The following is a 20,136-nucleotide window of genomic DNA, read 5'->3' as shown; positions in this document are numbered from 1 at the left end:
TAATTAAATATCAAGGAAACTGAGTCTCTCAGCACTTTTTGGATTTGTTTTTCAAGGGAGTCTACTTGAAGATAAAAATATATAAAAATATCTATTGTTTTAAGGTAAAGCATGTTGGTCTTTTAAACAATTAAACAGATACAACAAAAGGAAAGTATCTATAACCAAACTCTTTTCCTACTTTTTTTTTTTTTTAAGGGTCCAATGCTATAAAGAGCAATATTGCATAGGAAACTGGCTTTTCCTACTTTTTATGACATAAAACTGATAGTTTTTAAAACCTTCAAGCTGCCATCTATATTTTGCCTAAATTGTGGGTTAACTCCTGTTTTATCTATCTTGAAATGGCATTGAAAAATGTGTTTTATTGCAATTTGTATTACTGTCCAAATGATTCTTTTATTCAGAGAGCTAATCATGCCCTAGGATCTAATGATTTGCTGAAAGTAGGTTTTGGCAACAAAATTTATAAGGAAGATATACTGCCTTATAGTTTGAAGGAATTTATGGTGTTCAACAAAAGGATTTGGGAGGCTTAGGTGATTTTTCGTAATTAGTATATTACACTGGTCATCCAATGATAGGTTATCAGGATATATCTTGAGCATGAGGATTAGTAGGAACATCAAAAAGTGGGCCAAAGCTTACTGCAAAGGACCCATTATACCAGATACCATCAATCACTCAAGATTTAGGTAAAGTTCCTAGTCAAATATCAGTGTTACCTGACTTTGGATGAAAAATTCGACTGCCATTTTTTTTTTCCTCTTAGTCACTAATTAAACATGAACTAAATTTTTTTTTTTACATTGGCAAAATGGAAGATTAGGCATAAAATGAAACATCACTCATATGTTTGTTAATCAGTCTATTCCGTGCTAAAATATATACCATAATATTCCTACACCATAACAGTTTAAGATTCTGAACAAGACTAAACACCTTAGACGTAGTCAATAAATACCTGTGAGCTGATGATTAAATGACAGCATCAGATCAATATATGGTATTTTCTCATTACTTAGGCATTTCTAAAATAACCTTATTCCTATTCTCTAAAGCCACTCATTTGCAAAAACCTCTCATGTCTTTTAACATTACAAAAAAAAGAGTTGATTTTCCAAGGTAGTAATCTAAGTAGCCTAATGTGTTCAACTCATTCTTCCTCACATACACCCAACTCTAGTCAAATGTACTCTAAAGCATTCTGCACAGTGAATACAGCAGGCACACAATGCTTCATGAAGGTGGTGACTTGAATCAGCTACAAGGCACTCAGACCTCTTTCTCCTCCTCTGTGTTCGATCACACACAAGTCATCTCCTGCATCTCATGATTAGTAAGTAGCAATAAAGTTTATTCTGCACTACTTTGTTATCATTTTAACTTTTAGTGTAAGTAGAAATAGAAACTGATTTTTTTCATCTTGAAGCAGTAACTATAAGAACTATTTAAATCATACCCATGTTTATCAGCCTAAGAGAAGTATTTCAAATGATACAGGCCTCTGTACTTCATTACAAAAATTCAGCAAGAAAAAAGAAATGACAGGATTATTTAAAGGCATGTTCAGGAACAACAAAAATGAATTTGTAACTGCTACTCCAGTGTTTCATATATATTATTTCCATAAGTGAAAAAGAAAGTGAAAGTCACTCAGTCGTGTCTGACTGTGACCCCATGGACTATACAATCCATGGAATCCTCTGGGCCAGAATACTGGAATGGGTAGCTTTTCCCTTCTCTAGTGGATCTTCCCAACCCAGGGATCGAACCCAGGTTTTTCACACTGCAGGCAGATTCTTTAGCAGCTGAATCACAACGGAAGTCCAAGAATACTGGAGTGGGTAGCCTACCCCTTCTCCAGCGGATCTTCCCGACCCAGGAATTGAACTGGGGTCTCCTGCATTGTAGGCAGGTTACCAACTGAGCTATCAGGGAAGCCCACGTACTATTTCCATAAGAGATTCTCTAAAATTTATATATAATTAAGCCAGCTAAAAAGACACAATCCCTCTAAGTTCTTCTGTGTATAAGGAAAATCCTCCCACAACACTAACAGAACATGCCTTATAAATATATTTGTTAGCAAATATAAAAACAACAGTTTCAGATTTATATTTTACAAAAAAAAAAAAAATTTATTTTAAGTTAAGAGTCTCTACCTAAATTTATTTTGGTATCAAACAGCTACAATTAGTGATGGGACAAAAAGCATTCATAATTGTGGCAGCATGTTAATCTATTTACAAAAACTATACAAAATTAGATTAATTATTACATCCACTTATCAAAACTTCCTGAAATTAAATTCATTTTTGGAAATCTATCAAAAGTCCTCAGATCCAGAATGATAGTCTTAATGATTTTTAATTCATGGAATTATAGCACATAAGATGTTCAAGCAAAAACATCAGATGAAAGCCTGTACAATAAAATAGTCTCCTTCTCCTAACTGCCTGGAATGTAAATGAAAATGTGTGCCCTTTTTATTGAAGGAAAAAAACTGAACTAAGGGTTCGACAGTATCAAATACCTGTTAGAATGGTTTGTCTGCTGGAATTAAAGTTGGACAATTAATTCGACATTGTTAAAAAATGCTTTAAACTAAGTCCTTTTTTTTCCTTTTTTATAAAAAAGCTTTGCTCAGCCATTTTGAATCTCCGCCTTGTAACAAAAATGTTGTTCAGCTTTTACTAAGTCCATACCCATAAAAGTCATCTTCAAAATGGTCCATATTTTAAAAGTACATATAAATATAACTCAACTTAAATTGTTAATATACCTAGGAGCAATAATTTATTCTATTGCAAAATATAGATAGCCTGAAGGCAACATGCTTGGTCAATCTTTCATAAACTTTTTGGTTTGATGCCAAAATATTTCAAAATAAAGGAAAAAATATCATGACTTTTTAGCTAATGGGTTTTCAGACATTAATTTGCAGAAATACTAAATACTCATCTAACAAAGTATCTAAAGTACCCAATGATATGTGTCATGAATTCAAAAAACAACTACATAATACAAAAGTAACAACAACAATAACATGTATTTTAGACCTAAGATGAGTTTATCTAGTAAGAGTTATATGAGAAATATCAGGTAAGACCCCCAAATAAACATTAGATACAAAATTATATAGTGTGGCATTGTTCAAACACATCCAATATTCAGACACAACTTAAATAAACTAGGCTGGCTTTTTTATATCACCAGCTTTCATCAGGGCTTTAATAGCTCTGGCTCTCATTTCAAGTTCGAGCAGCTCCAGCTGCTGTGCGGAAGGCTGAACATCTTCCGGCGGAGGAACAGTCAGGGTGGCGGCTTTGGGCTCCTTTGGACTGGACTCTGCAAGTCCCAGAATCTCATTCACGCTTTTCTCAATGTCTTTCTCCAGGTCATCTATCTGACCAGCTTCACTCTGGACTGTATTTTCTGGGACTTCAGGAGCAGCTGCTTCTTCATTACAGGGGCCTTCTATGTCGCTGTCATAAGCGTCTGCATTTATACTGAGTACATCGCTATCTTCCCCTTTGCCTGTAACACACACACAAAAAGGGAAAGAATCATGTGACCTAAAGGTTCTGATCAAAATTTCCCTTCTATTTATAAAGTAAGGGCTGCTTTGACCTCCCCCACCTCCCACATTTCATAAGCCTCATCCCAAACCCTTTTCCCCTGACTCCTCAACCTTTTTTTTTTTTTTAACCAGAAGAATCTTAATTTTCTGACCAGGGATCAAATTCAGGCCCTGGCAGTGAAAGCACTGAGCCCTAACCTCTGGACTGCCAGGGAATTCCCCCATCAACTTTGAAAACATCTAATTTAATGTAAATCTTAATGTATTTTTCATCCCAATTTAGTAGAACATGGAAGCATTGGGAAATGTATACCATCATATGGATGTCCCTGACCAACTTTCCAAATTAAAATGTACCACTTTAGACCACAGTGAAGCCTTGACATTACAAAATGCTGACACCCTTTGGACAGAATACTGCTTATTACCGAAGCAAAACTCCACTCAAAAAGAAGTTTAAAGTACTCTGCCTTATAAACTGTAAAAACAGAAAAATATCACCAGTAAGCTGGACACCATGTGCATTGCAGGTATTCCAAAGCTTTTCATATGCTTTTTCAAACACTTTGTTCTGAATCAATAAATTAAAGGAGAATGCCTAAGGCTACTTTCTAAGATAAAATAACTTTCATCAATAGGATTTTAATTAATGAAGTTAGTAAGCCATAATTTTTTAAAAACGCATTTGTTATAAGGCTTCTGTAACTGAGGCTAGGAACATACATATAAACACAGATTGTAGCCCTCAACCACTATGGTCCTGGACCATTACTAAAGTCCACAAGTTAGTTACAACTTTGAGTGCTCCTCTATACCTCCAATTTATTTATATTTTAAATTCCTGATATGTCTTTTAAAAAGAAAATAATGATCCCCCAATTGTTAGCTTTGTTAATTTTCCTGTGGTAGGGAAAACATTTACAAAACATAGACTGACAGATGGAAAATTCTAATATAACGTGTAAAAATTCTACTCCACAGATTTTAAAGTAAATTATTTACTGACCTTAACTGATTCTCCTACATCCTAATTATTCAAAAACTACTCCCATTCCAATATTAAAGTAGAAAATGAGCTAACAAATTATGTGTCCACAAACAGAACTTGTAAACAAAAAGTTCCAATTTTAATCATTTAATGCCAAAGAATATTTTATATATCTCTCCAGAGCAAAAAATATTAATAGCTACAGAAAAAAATGAAATAGCCTTTTGTATAAATAAATAATGCTTTACATCTAAGTATTCTAATGTGAGACAAAACAAATTTAAGAAAAAAAAAGTGCTGCTAAGTTGTTCATAGTCTCAAAGTTAATTTTCATGCCTAACAGGCTTTACTCTAGAATTCTAAATCTGTAGTCACTGATTCTGAGTGAAAATATGCAGCCTGTCTAAAAGATTTTAAAATATAAGCTTTTAGAAAAATGTGATTGTTTTTTCAGGCTAAAAGTTGTTGCCTAATAATGAATGAAGAGCAGAATGTAATGGATGACTGGGGAGAAAGGGAGAGTCTCAAAGTTGGAATACCTGAATTCTAACCCTTACTCTGCTTTTAATCATATAATCTGGGGAAAATCCCTTACCTTCTCAGAGGTTCTCTCCTGTAAAAATTAAGGTAGATTGTCTTAGGATGTCCCAAAAGCCTAATTTTACACAGTAAGCTGCATATACAAAAATATAGAAAATGGCAATATTTTAAACTGTTTTCCTTTTTGCTCCCCATAAGATTCAGGTATCACTTATATTTCACTTAATATATTTATCAGCTGAATAATAATCCAAAAGAATTTCCTACTAGCCAATGAAAGTAGCCAATGAAAAATAAGTAACAAGTCAGTAAATCCTGCTCTACTAAAAAATTTTGACCAAAAACTCTTTATTGCCAACAGCTTTCTAGTGAAAAGAAATACATTTACAAAGTTCAGGCATTATAATTGAAGTTCACATATTACCTTAGGGATCAATGTATAATTAATCAACAACTATGGAATCTCTTATACATTAAATCACAAATGTTGAAGCAGCTGCATTTTTATGAAATCAGTTTGCTTTGAATCTAAATAAATGAATGAGTGAAACTTAGATATTTTCATTAAAAAAGTGGAGAATCTATTTTAGTAGGTCCTGTAGATGTTTTCATGGCAAATCATCAGCCTGTATTTGCTCTCAAAAGAGACTACAGAGATATATGTGAGTATGTAAAAATATTTCTAAGTGAAGGTCTATTATGTTCATCCTTTTTTCCCCCTCTTTCAAACACTTTGGAAATGGCTAAGATCTACTGAGCTATATACTCTCACTTAATTCAGATCACTCTTTAAGCCTACTTATATAAGCTACTCAAAAAGCAGCCACAGCTAAAGAGCTCCTCTGCCATAAACTTAAGATCCCCAAAAGGAGGAAATGGCAACCCACTCAGTCTTCTCGCCTGGGAAATCCCATGGACAGAGGAGCCTTAGTGGGCTAGAGTCCATGGGGTCGCAAAAGAGACACGACTTAATGGACTAAACAACAAGTTCATAAAGTTATCAGCACTAGAGATTCAGGATCAAAATGTTTATACACACACTCCCAATGTTTCAAAGGAGAAAAATCTTGATGAAAAACTTTTCTCATTTATATTTTCTATGGGTTTGTTTCAAATGTTTTTAGAGAGCAGAGGTGGAGCTTGCTTTACTTTTTTTTAAAAATCAGAAACAGTAGTATACATAGTACTTGAAGAAGAAACAGTCTTCTATGAATTTGCTGTTCTCTGTTTACATTTAAAATTATCGAAATCCAAGTGACTGAGTTCTCTGTAGCACAGTATAGGTAAAAGCATTCATAAGTCCCATCTGCCCATTACACCTGCACTGTAGAGGCCAAAGCTTTGTAGAATCTGTACTTGAAATAATTCAGCAAAAGTACCTCACTTCACAAATGTGACAACAAGATAAGTGACTTGTACAACGTAACCTGACAAACTATTTAAAGGTCTAAGATCATACTTCTGTTGTTTCACTAGTTCTTAATTTTCTTCATTCTACTGGCTCATTTTTAAGATACAGTCTGCAAACATAAGAATACATTTTCAAAGATAATTTACTCTCATCCTCAGTATCAGAAAACTGTAGGGTCTTTTGTTACCAATTATGATCCTCCAATCAGAAGGGGAAAACTTGTACACTCTTTCTAAAACAGTAACCTTAACCTGCTGCTACTGCTGCTAAGTCGCTTCTGTCGTGTCCGACTCTGTGCAACCCCACAGACAGCAGCCCACCAAGCTCCCCCGTCCCTGGGATTCTCCAGGCAAGAACACTGGAGTGGGCTGCCATTTCCTTCTCCAAACCTTAACCTAATATGCCTTATTCTAAGTCCTCAAAATATCAGTGCAGTTATGGTTCTGTCCTTCTGCACCCCCACTCTGCATCTGTGAAAGTAAGTGTGTGAGTGTGCATGCACACACACGCACATCTGTGCACAAGTGTGTTCAGGGGAGTGAGTACCCATTTAAATTTTAAGAGAATTCTACAAAGGAGCATTTTCAAGCTTTTATATGCACTTAGGAGTCTGAGGGTAACTAAACAATCTCAGGGAAATTATTTGTACTCCTCTAAGAGAAATAAAAATAGTTTCAATGTATTCATGATGCTAAAGTAAGGTCATTGAAATCCACCAAGAAAAATAAAAGACATAGGGGTTTGAGGTAAAATAATACAAATCTAATTTAAAATATTAAGAATTCACACTATTACTGTTAAAAACATTACTACAAAAAATGGCTGGGGGAAGAGAGCAAGCATAAAATTAGACCAATTACTGAAGTCATAAAGCAGCAAAATAACTAACTTAAACATGGTCCATATATACAACATAATACTGCTCAGCCGTAACAAAGAATGAAACAACATTATTTGCAGCAACATGGATAACACCAAAAAAAGATGTCATTTTCATTACAGGGGGCTGGAATGCAAAAGTAGGAACTCAAGAAATACCTGGAGTAACAAGCAAATCTGGCCTTGGAGTACAATACGAAGAAGGGAAAAGGCTAATATGAGTTTTGCCAAGAGAATGCACTGGTCAAAGCAAACACCCTCTTCCAACAACACAAGAGAAGACTCTACACATGGACATCACCAGATGGTCAATACCAAAATCAGACTGATTATATTCTTTGCAGCCAAAGATGGAGAAGCTCTATACAGTCAGCAAAAACAAGACCAGGAGCTGACTGTGACTCAGATCATGAACTCCTTATTGCCACATTCAGACTTAAATTGAAGAAAGTAGGGAAAACCATTAGACCATTCAGGTATGACCTAAATCAAACTCCTTACAATTATACAGTGCAAGTGACAAATAGATTCAACGGATTATATCTGATAGACACAGTGCCTGAAGAACTATGGACGAAGGTTCATGACAGTGTACAGGAGGCAGGGATCAAAACCATCCCCAAGGAAAAGAAATGCAAAAAGGCAAAATGGCTATCTGAGGAGGCCTTACAAATAGCTGTGAATAGAACAGAAGCAAAAGGCAAAGGAGAAAAGAAAAGATATAAGCATCTGAATGCAGAGTTCCAAAGAATAGCAAGGAGAGAGAAAAAAAAGCCTTCCTCAGTGATCAGTGCAAAGAAATAGAGGAAAACAACAGAATGGAAAAGTCTAGAGATCTCTCCAACAAAATTAAAGATACCAAGGGAACATTTCATACAAAGATGGGCACAATAAAGGACAGAAATAGTATGGACCTAACAGAAGCAGAAGATATTAAGAAGAGATGGCAAGAATACACAGAAGAACTATACAAAAAAGAATTTCACAACCTAGATAATCATGAAGGTGTGATCATCAACCTCGAGCCAGACATCCTGGAATGTGAAGTCAAGTGGGCCTTAGAAAGCATCACTATGAACAAAGCTAGTGGAGGTGACGGAATTCCAGTGGAGCTATTTCAAGTCCTGAAAGATGATGCTGTGAAAGTGCTGCACTCATTATGCCAGCAAATTTGGAAAACTCAGCATTGGCCACAGGACTGGAAAAGGTCAGTTTTCATCCCAATGCCAAAGAAAGGCAATGCCAAAGAATGCTCAAACTACCGCATAATTGCACTCATCTCACATGATAGTAAAGTAATGCTCAAAATTCTCCAAGCCAGGTTTCAACAGTACGTGAACCATGAACTTCCAGATGTTCAAGCTGGATTTAGAAAAGGCAGAGGAACCAGAGATCAAATTGCAAGCATCTGTTGGATCATCAAAAAAGCAAGAGAGTTTCAGAAAAACATCTACTTCTGCTTTATTGACTACACCAAAGCCTTTGACTGTGTGAACCACAACAAACTGTGGAAAATTCTTCAAGAGATGGGAATACCAGACCATCTGGCCTGCCTCTTGAGAATCTGTATGTCGGTCAGGAAGCAACAGTTAGAACTGGACATGGAACAACAGACTGGTTCCAAATCACAAAGGAGTACATCAAGGCTGTATATTGTCACCCTGCTTATTTAACTTATATGAAGAATACATCATGAGAAAAGCTGGGCTGGAGGAAGCACAAGCTGGAATCAAGATAGCCGGGAGAAATATCAATAACCTCAGATATGCAGATGACACCACCCTTATGGCAGAAAGTGAGAAAGAACTAAAGAGCCTCTTGATGAAAGTGAAAGAAGAGAGTTAAAAAGTTGGCTTAAAACTCAACATTCAGAGAACTAAGATTATGGCATCTGGTCCCATCACTTCATGGCAAATAGATGGGGAAACAGTGGAAACACTGTCAGATTTTATTTTGGGGGGCTCCAAAATCATTGCACATGGTGACTGCAGCCATGAAATTAAAAGATGCTCCTTGGAAGAAAAGTTATGACCAACCTAGATAGCATATTAAAAAGCAGAGACATTACTTTGTCAACAAAGGTCCATCTAGTCAAAGTATGGTTTTCCAGTAGTCATATATGGATGGACTATAAAGAAAGTTGAACTATAGCTGGACTATAAAGAAAGCTGCATGCCAAAGAATTGATGCTTTTGAACTGTGGTGCTGGAGAAGACTCTTGAGAGTCCCTTGGACTGCAAGGAGATCCAACCAGTCCATCCTAAAGGAAATCAGTCCTGAATATTCACTGATGCTGAAGCTCCAATACTTTGGCCACCTGATGTGAAGAACTGAATCATTGGAAAAGACCCTGATGCTGGGAAAGATTGAAGGCAGAAGGAGAAGGGGATGAAAGAGGATGAGACGGTGGGATGGCATCACAGACTAATGGACATGAATCTGAGTAAACTCCAGGAGCTGGGGATAGACAGGGAGGCCTGATGTGCTGTAGTCCGTGGGGTTGCAGAGTCAGACACAACTGAACCAATGAACTGAACTGACTGGATGGACCTAGAGATTATCATACTAAGTGAAGTAAGTCAGAGAAAGAAAGATAAATATCATACAGTATCACTCATGTGTGGATTCTAATTCTTAAAAAAAGATACAAATGAACTGACTTACAACACAGAAAAAGACTTACATACATCAAAACAAGCAGATGGTCACTAAAGGGAAAACTTGGAGGAGAGAGATAAATGAGGAGCTTGGAATGAACATACATACACTACCATATATAAGACAGATAACCAACAAGGACCTACTGTATAGCAGAGGAAACTCTACTCAACATTCTGTGATAACCTAAATGAAAAAGAATCTAAAAAGGAATGAACATATGTAAATACATATATGCATAACTGAGTCCATTTGCTGTACACCTGAAACTAAAACAACTATAAATCCACTACATTCCAATAAAATTAAAAATTTTTTAAATAAAACAAAGTAACTTTAAAATATACACAAAGAGGGACTTCCCTGGTGGTCCAGTGGCTAAAACCCCTCATTCTCAATGCAGGGAACTAGGTTCGATCCCTGCTCAGGGAACTAGATCCTGCATTCTGCAACTTAGACACATCATGGTCAAATAAATAAACACTAAGACTTGGTGCAGCCAAATAAATAAAAATACTTAAAAAATATATATATATAATATAATAAAAATACTTTTAAATATATAAAAATTAAAACTTTAAATAATATATATAAAGAAACAAGAGACATTACAGAATTAACTACATTAATTCTGCTTCTTTATATAATCTAGTAACATAGGTGGCCCCTAAAATACTAAATACCATTTAGAGAATTTTAGAGAAAAGCAATATAATTGAAGAAATGAACCAAATAATCCAAGGGAAAGGACAAAAGAGTTTAAGAACTTGGCTAAGCAAAAGTTATAGGAAGACAAAGAGTTAAAATATTGATATTTTTCAAGGAAAAAGCAATAAAGAGTTCAAGGACTTATTGAGCATTCATCTCTTATGGTTAATTCCCTAGCCAACTACTCACAAATATAAATTCTATTCCATTTTCTTCCGATCTGTGTATGTTCAACTTTTCTTTTGTTTTCCTGCTATCTTCTTTGCTACCAACTTGATTCATACTCTAGTCAAACTCTGTACCAACTCTTTTTGACCCCATGAACTATACAGTCCATGGAATTCTCCAGGCCAGGAAACGAGTGGGTAGCCTTTCCCTTCTCCAGGGGATCTTCCCAACCCAGGGATTGCACCCAGGTCTCCCACAGTGCAGGTGGATTCTTTACTAACTGAGCTATCAGGGAAGCCCTCAATGGACATGAGTTTAAGCAAAATCTGGGAGATGGTGAAGGACGGGGAAGCCTGGCGTGCTGCAGTCCATAGGGTCACAAAGAGTCAGGCAGAACTTTGCAATTGAACAACAACAACACCACAAATATGGGATAAAACCATAAAGGGAAAAATATTTGGCAACTAAATAAAACACCTACCACTCTAAATATTTTACTGACAAGGAGAAAAATTACAACTATGAAAGACCCATCCATTTAAAATGTCAGTATTTTAAAAAGGAAACATACTACATAATAAAAAAAGCTAATATACAATACTTGTATTTTTATTATCATCTGTAACAATTCTCAATACTTGAGAGCTACAGAGATTCCCTAAGCTAGATAAAGGAAAATATTTTTTGTTTTAGATTTGCTTTCTATTATAATAAAAGTTTTAATTAGCCAATGAAAGTAAACAAACATAGAAGAGTTTTTAAACATTTTGAGTAATAAAAATTAAAAAACATTTTAAGTTATGCTGCTGCTAAGTCACTTCAGTCATGTCTGACTCTGTGCAACCCCACAGACGGCAGCCCACCAGACTCCCCCATCCCTGGGATTCTCCTGGCAAGAACACTGGAGTGGGTTGCCATTTCCTTCTCCAAAGCATGAAAGTGAAAAGTGAAAGTGAAGTTACTCAGTCGTGTCAGACTCTTAGCGACCCCATGGACTGCAGCCCACCAGGCTCCTCCGTCCATGGGATTTTCCAGGCAAGAGTACTGGAGTGGGGTGCCATTGCCTTCTCCGTTAAGTTATGCTAGCATGTTTACACCTTGATCAGTTCAGTTCAGTCGCTCAGTTGTGTCTGACTATTTGCGACCCCATGAATTGCAGCACACCAGACCTCCCTGTCCATCACCAACTCTGAGTTCACTCAGACTCTCGTCCATCGAGTCAGTGATGCCATCCAGCCATCTCATCCTCTGTCGTCCCCTTCTCCTCCTGCCCCTAATCCCTCCCAGCATCAGAGTCTTTTCCAATGAGTCAACTCTTTGCATGAGGTGGCCAAAGTACTGGAGTTTTAGCTTTAGCATCATTCCTATCAAAGAAATCCCAGGGCTGATCTCCTATAGAATGGACTGGTTGGATCTCCTTGCAGTCCAAGGGACTCTCAAGAGTCTTCTCCAACACCACAGTTCAAAGCCATCAATTCTTCAGCACTCAGCTTTCTTCACAGTCCAACTCTCAAATCCATACATGACCACTGGGAAAACCATAGCCTTGACTAGACAGACCTTTGTTGGCAAAGTAATGTCTCTGCTTTTCAATATGCTATCTAGGTTGGTCATAAGTTTCCTTCCAAGGAATAAGCATCTTTTAATTTCATGGGTGCAGTCACCATCTACAGTGATTTTGGAGCCCCCCAAAATAAAGTCTGACACTGTTTCTACTGTTTCCCCATCTATTTCCCATGAAGTGATGGGACCAGATGCCATGATCTTCATTTTCTGAATGTTGAGCTTTAAGCCAACTTTTTCACTCTCCACTTTCATCAAGAGACTTTTAGTTCCTCTTCACTTTCTGCCATAAGGGTGGTGTCATCTGCATATCTGAGGTTATTGATATTTCTCCCGGCAATCTTGATTCCAGCTTGTGCTTCTTCCAGCCCTGCCTTTCTCATGATGTACTCTGCATGTACGTTAAATAAGCAGGGTGACAATATACAGCCTTGACATACTCTTTTTCCTATTTGGAACCAGTCTGTTGTTCCATGTCTAGTTCTAACTGTTGCTTCCTGACCTGTATTCAGGTTTCTCAAGAGGCAGGTTAGGTGGTCTGGTATTCCCATCTCTTGAAGAATTTTCCACAGTTTATTGTGATCCACACAGTCAAAGGCTTTGGCATAGTCAATAAAGCAGAAATAGATGTTTTTCTGGATCTCTCTTGCTTTTTCGATGATCCAGTGGATGTTGGCAATTTGATCTCTGGTTCCTCTGCCTTTTCCAAAACCGGCTTGAACATCTGGAAGTTCACGATTCACATATTGCTGAAGCCTGGCTTGGAGAATTTTGAGTATTACTTTACTAGCATGTGAGATGAGTGCAATTGTGTGGTAGTTTGAGCATTCTTTGGCATTGCCTTTCTTTGGGATTGGAATGAAAACTGACCTTTTCCAGTCCTGTGGCCAATGCTGAGTTTTCTAAATTTGCTGGCATATTGAGTGCAGCACTTTCACAGCATCATCTTGTAGGATTTGAAACAGCTCAACTGGAATTCCATCACCTCCACTAGCTTTGTTCATAGTGATACTTTCTAAGGCCCACTTGACTTCACGTTCTAGGATGTCTGGCTCTAGGTGAATGATCACACCATCGTGATTATCTTGGTCTTTAAGATCTTTTTTTGTACAATTCTTCTGTGTATTCTTGCCACCTCTTCTTAATAGCTTCTGCTTCTGTTAGGTCCATACCATTTCTGTCCTTTATCAATCCCATCTTAGTGTGAAATGTTCCCTTGGTATGTCTAATTTTCTTGAAGAGATCTCTAGTCTTCCCCATTCTGTTGTTTTCCTCTATTTCTTTGCATTGGTCACTGAGGAAGGCTTTCTTATCTCTTATCTCTTCTTATTTCTATTTCTTCTTTTCCTTTTCTGCATCTCTGCATTCAGATGCTTTTATCTCTCCTTTTCTCCTTTGCTTTACATCTTGATAGGGCCTGTAATATTCCATGTGCAAATAATTCAACTTACCAGAATACTTTTAATGCATAAAATGAAACTGTATCTAATGTTAAGAGTGACTACATGCCTGTGAAACTTTTTGATAATGAGTTATTAAATTAAGCCAAGAGACAAACCCTAGTACATGGAATAATTAAATATCTGTCTGAATTTCTGCTAAAGATGGCAAATTGGGCACACATTTCTAATCCCCTTCCGTATCAAGAATCCACTGAAGTGACAGAAGAGAGGATATTTAAAAATAATAGCTAAAAATTGTAAATTAACTGAGGGTGAAAGTAACAAACATCAGTCCTTCCTAAGTAAAGCACAAGACAGAGACTCCACAAAGGGAAAAAAATGTGAGAAAATGTGAGACCTCTGAGAAAGAAAATATAGACTACAGATAAAATTATAAGACAGGGCAAACTTATAAGAAAATATTAGCAAAATGCATTTTTTAAGAAAACAAATGTAAGAATATATACAATGTATGGGTATTGTTAGAAACAAGTTAAAACACAAGTAAAGGATAGAAACGGGTCTAGCATTTCACACACTATGAAATACAAAAGTACAGTAAATATATGAAAAATACTCAATATAATTTCTAATCAGGGAAATACAAATTAAAACATTAAGATATTTCTTTTTATTCATTAGATTTTAAAAAAGGAATTTCACCCATCTGCAGAAAAAAATAATAAATTGGCAAGGTGCAAAAATGATCAAGACATACTGTTAAGTCAAAAAAGTAACTTAAAGAGTTGTTAATAATGGCTTCCTTCCAGAGAGGGGAATACAAGTAGAAGAGGAAGAGAAGAAAATCAGTTTTCCAATTCCCCTCTATGAACATGATGTATTTCTTCAACCAAGAAATTAAAATGTTAGATAATAAGAAAGGGTATCATCTAGAAAGAAATTTTGCTGGATTTTTATAAAACGTAAGGAAGTGGTATGAAAATGACACAAAAATAAAAGCAAAGCAAAACCACAGCCAAAGATATACAGGGAGGTGTAATTCTTTCTTAGCGTCTTGGAAGCAAGGAAGAGATGGCTTTGGAACAAAGAGTGAGAAAATTAAACTCACTCTGAATAGCTGAGCCAAATGAACCTTTCTTTCTTATCCTCCCCTTCCTTGCCACAGGCCCAAGCACTCTACATTGGGAGGCCTACCCCATGCACTTACATTAGAGAGATCTGGTAGTGAAATATAACTAAACAGTTACTGAAGAAGCCCAGCTACCAGAAAAACTAAAATAAATGAAGGACCAAGATGAACAAAGGAAGACAAAGAAAATGTGGAGATCAGAAGATATTCTACTGGAGGGGAATGAGGGGTTGGGAAGTCTAGTTAGTATCCTTATGGAGCCTGACACAGATATGCAACTATAAAACAAGTACAGGATGCAATGAAAAAGGACCAGAGAAAAGAAACACTAAAATTTAAAGTTACAATCATCAAGAGCAAACATTCAATGATTATTGGAAGATAATGTTTAAAAAAAAAAAAAAAAAAAACTTTCAGGGACTTCCCTGGTGGTCCAGTAACTGGGACTTCACCTTCCAACGCAGAGGGTGTGGCTTCAATCCTGGGTCAGGGAGCTAAGATCCCACATGCTTCCTGCCCCCTTCCCCGCAAAAAAACACATAAAACAGAAACAACATTGGAACAAAATCAATATAGACTTAAAAAACCTTTCAAGATGTAGAAAAGAAATAAAAAATACATTAAAAATATGCAATAGAAGTCAAGAAATGGGGATGACTCACAAGTCCAACAACCTAATGTTTTCAACAACTACGGAGCACCTACTATGTATAAGACATTGTTTTAAACACTGAGAAAACAGCAGTGAATTTTAAAAAGTCCCTGCCTTACCATCAAGTCATTGGAAAGACATTATAAATCAACATCAGGTGCTATGAAAAGAATAAAGCAGCATATGCAGCTCGATATCACACACACACACACTCAATCAGAAAACAGGCAGAGGAGCTAAACTGACATTTCTCCAAAGAAGACAAAGATGGCCAAGAGGCACATGAACAGATGCTCAACATCACTAATTATTAAAGAAATGTAAATCAAAACAGCCACTATAAAGAACAGTATGGTGGCTCCTTTTAAAACTAAATATAGAACTACATACAATCCAGCAATCTTATTATTGGGCATATACCCTGAGAAAACCATAATTCAAAAAGACACACACCCCAATACTCATTGCAGCACACTCTACAACAGCTAGGACATGGAAGCAACCTAAATGTCCATCGACAGATGTCTGGATAAAGAAGACGTGGTACATATATACAATGGAATATTACTCAGCCATAAAAAGGAACGAAACTGAGTCATTTGTAGGGATATGGATGGACCTAGAGCCTGTCATACAAAGGGAACTAAGGCGTAAAGAGAAATGTAAATATCGTTACTAACACATATGTAGAATCTAGAAAAACAGTTCGGATGAATCTACTTGCAGGGCAGTAACAGAGATGCAGGCATAGAGAATGGACATGTGCACATAGCAGATAAGGGGAGGATAGGCAAATTAGGAGATCAGAACTCACATACATACACACCACGTGTGCCTAGTGAGAGCCTGCTGTATAGCACAGGGGTCTCAGTTCAGTGCTCTCTGCTGACCTAGAGGGGTGGGACAAGGGTGGGAGCAGGAGTGAAAGGCAGGTCAGGAGGGAGGGGATATATGTATACTTACAACTGATTCATTTCATTGTACAGCAGAAACTAACACAACATTGTAAAGCAATTATACTCCAACTAAAATATAAAGACAGCAGCAGAATGCTTTCATACAGTCAGTACTTTGACCTGGTACAGTAACAGCTGAGCAGAGACTTAAAGCAACAGAACAAGTCAGAAAGCAATAAGAGAGGGAATGAAGAAGGAAAATGAAGAAATAAAAGAAGAAAATTGCTATGAAATGAAAAAGGCTTTCACACTGAAAGGGTCTCCCAGGAGCATAACACCTGAGACACATCCTGTGAAATATCAGAAGTCAAGGGTTAAAAAAAAAATCTTAATTCCCAGAGGCAGGAAAGAAATAGATTTCCAAGAAAAGATAGGTTCAAGAAATCAAGCACATTCTTAACAGCCATTGTGGACAACAGATTCCCAAGGCTACAATATGCTCACAAAAAATGGAAGAACTATATATTGTGTGCCTTAAGGACAAAACATTGCTTCTAAATATTGCTGTTAAAAAAACTGAACATGAATCTGATTCAAGTCTCTAATTACCTATTTACAGAAAAACAATGTTAAAAGAAACACTGAGATGCAATCAGCAAATTCAAATGGAGAAACTCTAACAATCCCGATTCTTCAAGAAATAAACTGCAGAGAGAGGGAGAAAAGGGGGAGCATACAGATTAAAAAGAGGCTGAATATTATCCAATTGCAATGTAGAGACCTTATTTGGATACTGATTCTTACATAGTTTATGTACCTATGGCTGATTCATGTTGATGTTTGGCAGAAACCAACAAAATTCTGTAAAGCAATTATCCTTCAATTAAAAAATAAATTTTAAAAAGAATAAGGATAAAGACAACTTCAAATTATTAAAAAATAAATTTAAAATTAAAAAATACTATAAGACAATTAGAGAATTTAAAAAAGAATAAGGATAAAATAAAGATAACTTCAAATTATTAAAAAATAAATTCAAAATTAAAAATACTATAAGACAATTAGAGAAATTTGAACATTGGCTATCTCAAGATTAAAATTACATTATTACTTTCTGTAACCCCTAATGAAATAATGGAAAAAGATAATACTAAATAGCTACTAAAACCATTAATGGAGCTTTCCTCGTAGCTCAGCTGGTTAAGAACCTGCCTGCAATGCAGGAGACCTTGGTTCAATTCCTGGGTTGGGAAGACCCCTGGAGGAGGGCATGACAATTCACTCCAGTATTCTTGCCTGGAGAATCCCCATGGACAGAGGAGCCTGGCGGGCTACAGTCCACGGAGTTGCAAAGAGTCAGACACGACTGAGTGAGTAAGTACAGCACAAAACCATTAATGCAAGGCTGATAACACCTGACCCAACAGGTCAATCTTAATATCACAATATCCACCAATGAACAACTAGGTTAAATTTGAACACTTTCTGAATATTATCTGATATTTAAGAAATGCTACTTTTTAAGGTATTCTGATTATGTTTAAAAACTGAGCTCTTATCTTTAAGAGATACACTGTTGCTAAAATATTTACAAATGAACTGAAAAAATACAGGATTTGCTTTAAAATAATATAGCAGGTAGGAAGCAGGTAAGAATATGGATGAAAAAGGATTAGACACTGCAGATAATTACTGAAGATGCAGCTGAGTATATGGAAGTTAAAATTCCTACTTTATTTTCTATTTATGCTTGAAAATTTCTAAAAAAGGTTTTTAAGTTAATTCTTATTTAGGAAGCAAACATCAGGTTTAAAATATGGTTTTTTTTTTTCAGTCACAAAGTCCTGTGTGTGTGTGTATATATATATATATATCAGAGAAGAAAATGAGAGTATTGAAATCCAATATTCCTATCAAGCAAACAGAGTTGGTTATTAGAAGGGTTAAACTATTTTACTTTGTTTTGTCTTTTAATAAGTTTTCCTCATCTAATTTTAAGTTATTCATGTTTAGTGGTTATGCCATTTAAAACAACACATTTTACCAGCCTTCCCTCTAGAATCTTAACTCTCCAAGGCCTCTGGCATTATCAATCTGCTGGAATCTTATTAGTAACAAAGCCAATGATATATTGGACAGCAGTGCTGTGCCTCCATGGATTTCCTTCTTTTCTTAGACTACAGATAACTTTGGTTTTAAAAAATTTTAAGTTATAGAGAACACATTTTTAATATATTCTAAATGCAGAAAGTCAGCTTGATAACTTTTAACATTTTTAGTGAGCTTCAGCCTTTTCAGGAAGCCAAAATGTTTCTGAAAAAGAAACAAAATTGTTCTTTTAATATGTACGAATAATCTTTTCAGAGAAGCTTTCAATCCTTCTCTTAGCAAAACCAACAAACTTTCATGCAGTGTTTTAAACTACTGAATTAAGTTTAACTGCATCATGTTAACCAGGATATTCAAAATTAATCAATTATTTTCATAAAAAAATAAAATGCAAACAATTTAGTACAGAAAAACTGTCTAGTATTCTACCAAACCCCTTGAACCATCCATTGAACTTCTGGATAAGTGACTGTCTAATAGCCTGGAAACCTAACTTTTAAGAACCACAAATCTAGTCTTCAAGAAAGAAAGGATATACAGATACTTACAGTTGATTCACCCTGTTGTGCAGCAAATACCAACACTGTAAAGCAATTATCCTCCAATTAAAAATAAATTTAAAAGATAATAGAACCAAAAATCCAGAGATTACTCCAAGAATCAATAAATATCCATTCAGTATCTATCACATATGAGCTGTAAAGACCACAGAAGCAGGCTTTACAAAATGCCACAGGTAGTGTGTGTGTGGCAGGATTTAAGACACAAGTTTTGCCTTCATGGTGCTTGTATATGCTTAAAATATAAATATCACACTTTAAAGTGATAAATTGTGCAAAATGAAATATAACAGAATTTCGGAGTATATAAGGCAATGGGGAAAAGTCAAGGAGAACTTACAGACATGTATTATGAAGTAGGTCTTAAAACCTAACAAGTGATATGGACAGGGGAGGAACTCCAAGTGTGAGGGACAGGGTGGACAAAGAAATAAAGTATTAGATCTAAACTCAGTACATGCTGAGTCTAACAGAATAAAATGCACATATGAGAATACTGAAAAGGGTAGTATTCAAAATTATTGCCTCTGAAGACATCACCAATCCAGGACAAAATGCACAATAGGACCTCCTGCCAGCCTTTTACAACGGATCAGGTAGTGGTTATTTTGGGGTTGCACTGGAGTACAATAACAGGCTAATGGAAGAGATGCCTATCTTTCCTCTAGGAATCTAAAGGAAGTAGGAAGAACATATTTTTAAATATGATTCATCATTTCTCCTACCATTTGATTAAACAGACTTGAACTAAAAGTCTATTGAATAAAAAGTTTGATCTCAAAATCTAGGAAGAAATTATGAAAACATACAAAAGGGTTAAAAATGAAGACAGATAGCGTATTTCCAAGCACTGATACTTAAAATCAGGCAACTGTTCACCCCCAAATTT

The 20,136-nt window shown here is 36.0% G+C and overlaps 1 protein-coding gene across 1 annotated transcript in view; it reads right to left on the bottom strand.

Moving 5' to 3' along the window:
- Positions 1-2,114: 2,114 nt before the first annotated feature.
- CAAP1 (caspase activity and apoptosis inhibitor 1) overlaps positions 2,115-20,136 on the bottom strand; it is a 77,577-nt gene continuing 59,555 nt past the window's right edge. The window contains exon 6 of the mRNA XM_040238125.1: positions 2,115-3,540. Within this exon, the coding sequence (XP_040094059.1) occupies positions 3,194-3,540 (347 nt within the window). The 3' untranslated portion in view covers positions 2,115-3,193. The remainder of the gene's footprint in view (positions 3,541-20,136) is intronic.

Source organism: Oryx dammah, unplaced genomic scaffold, assembly GCF_014754425.2.
Source record: "Oryx dammah isolate SB20612 unplaced genomic scaffold, SCBI_Odam_1.1 HiC_scaffold_1, whole genome shotgun sequence".
Classification (NCBI taxonomy): domain Eukaryota; kingdom Metazoa; phylum Chordata; class Mammalia; order Artiodactyla; family Bovidae; genus Oryx; species Oryx dammah.
This window is presented reverse-complemented; position numbering and strand designations above follow the sequence as displayed.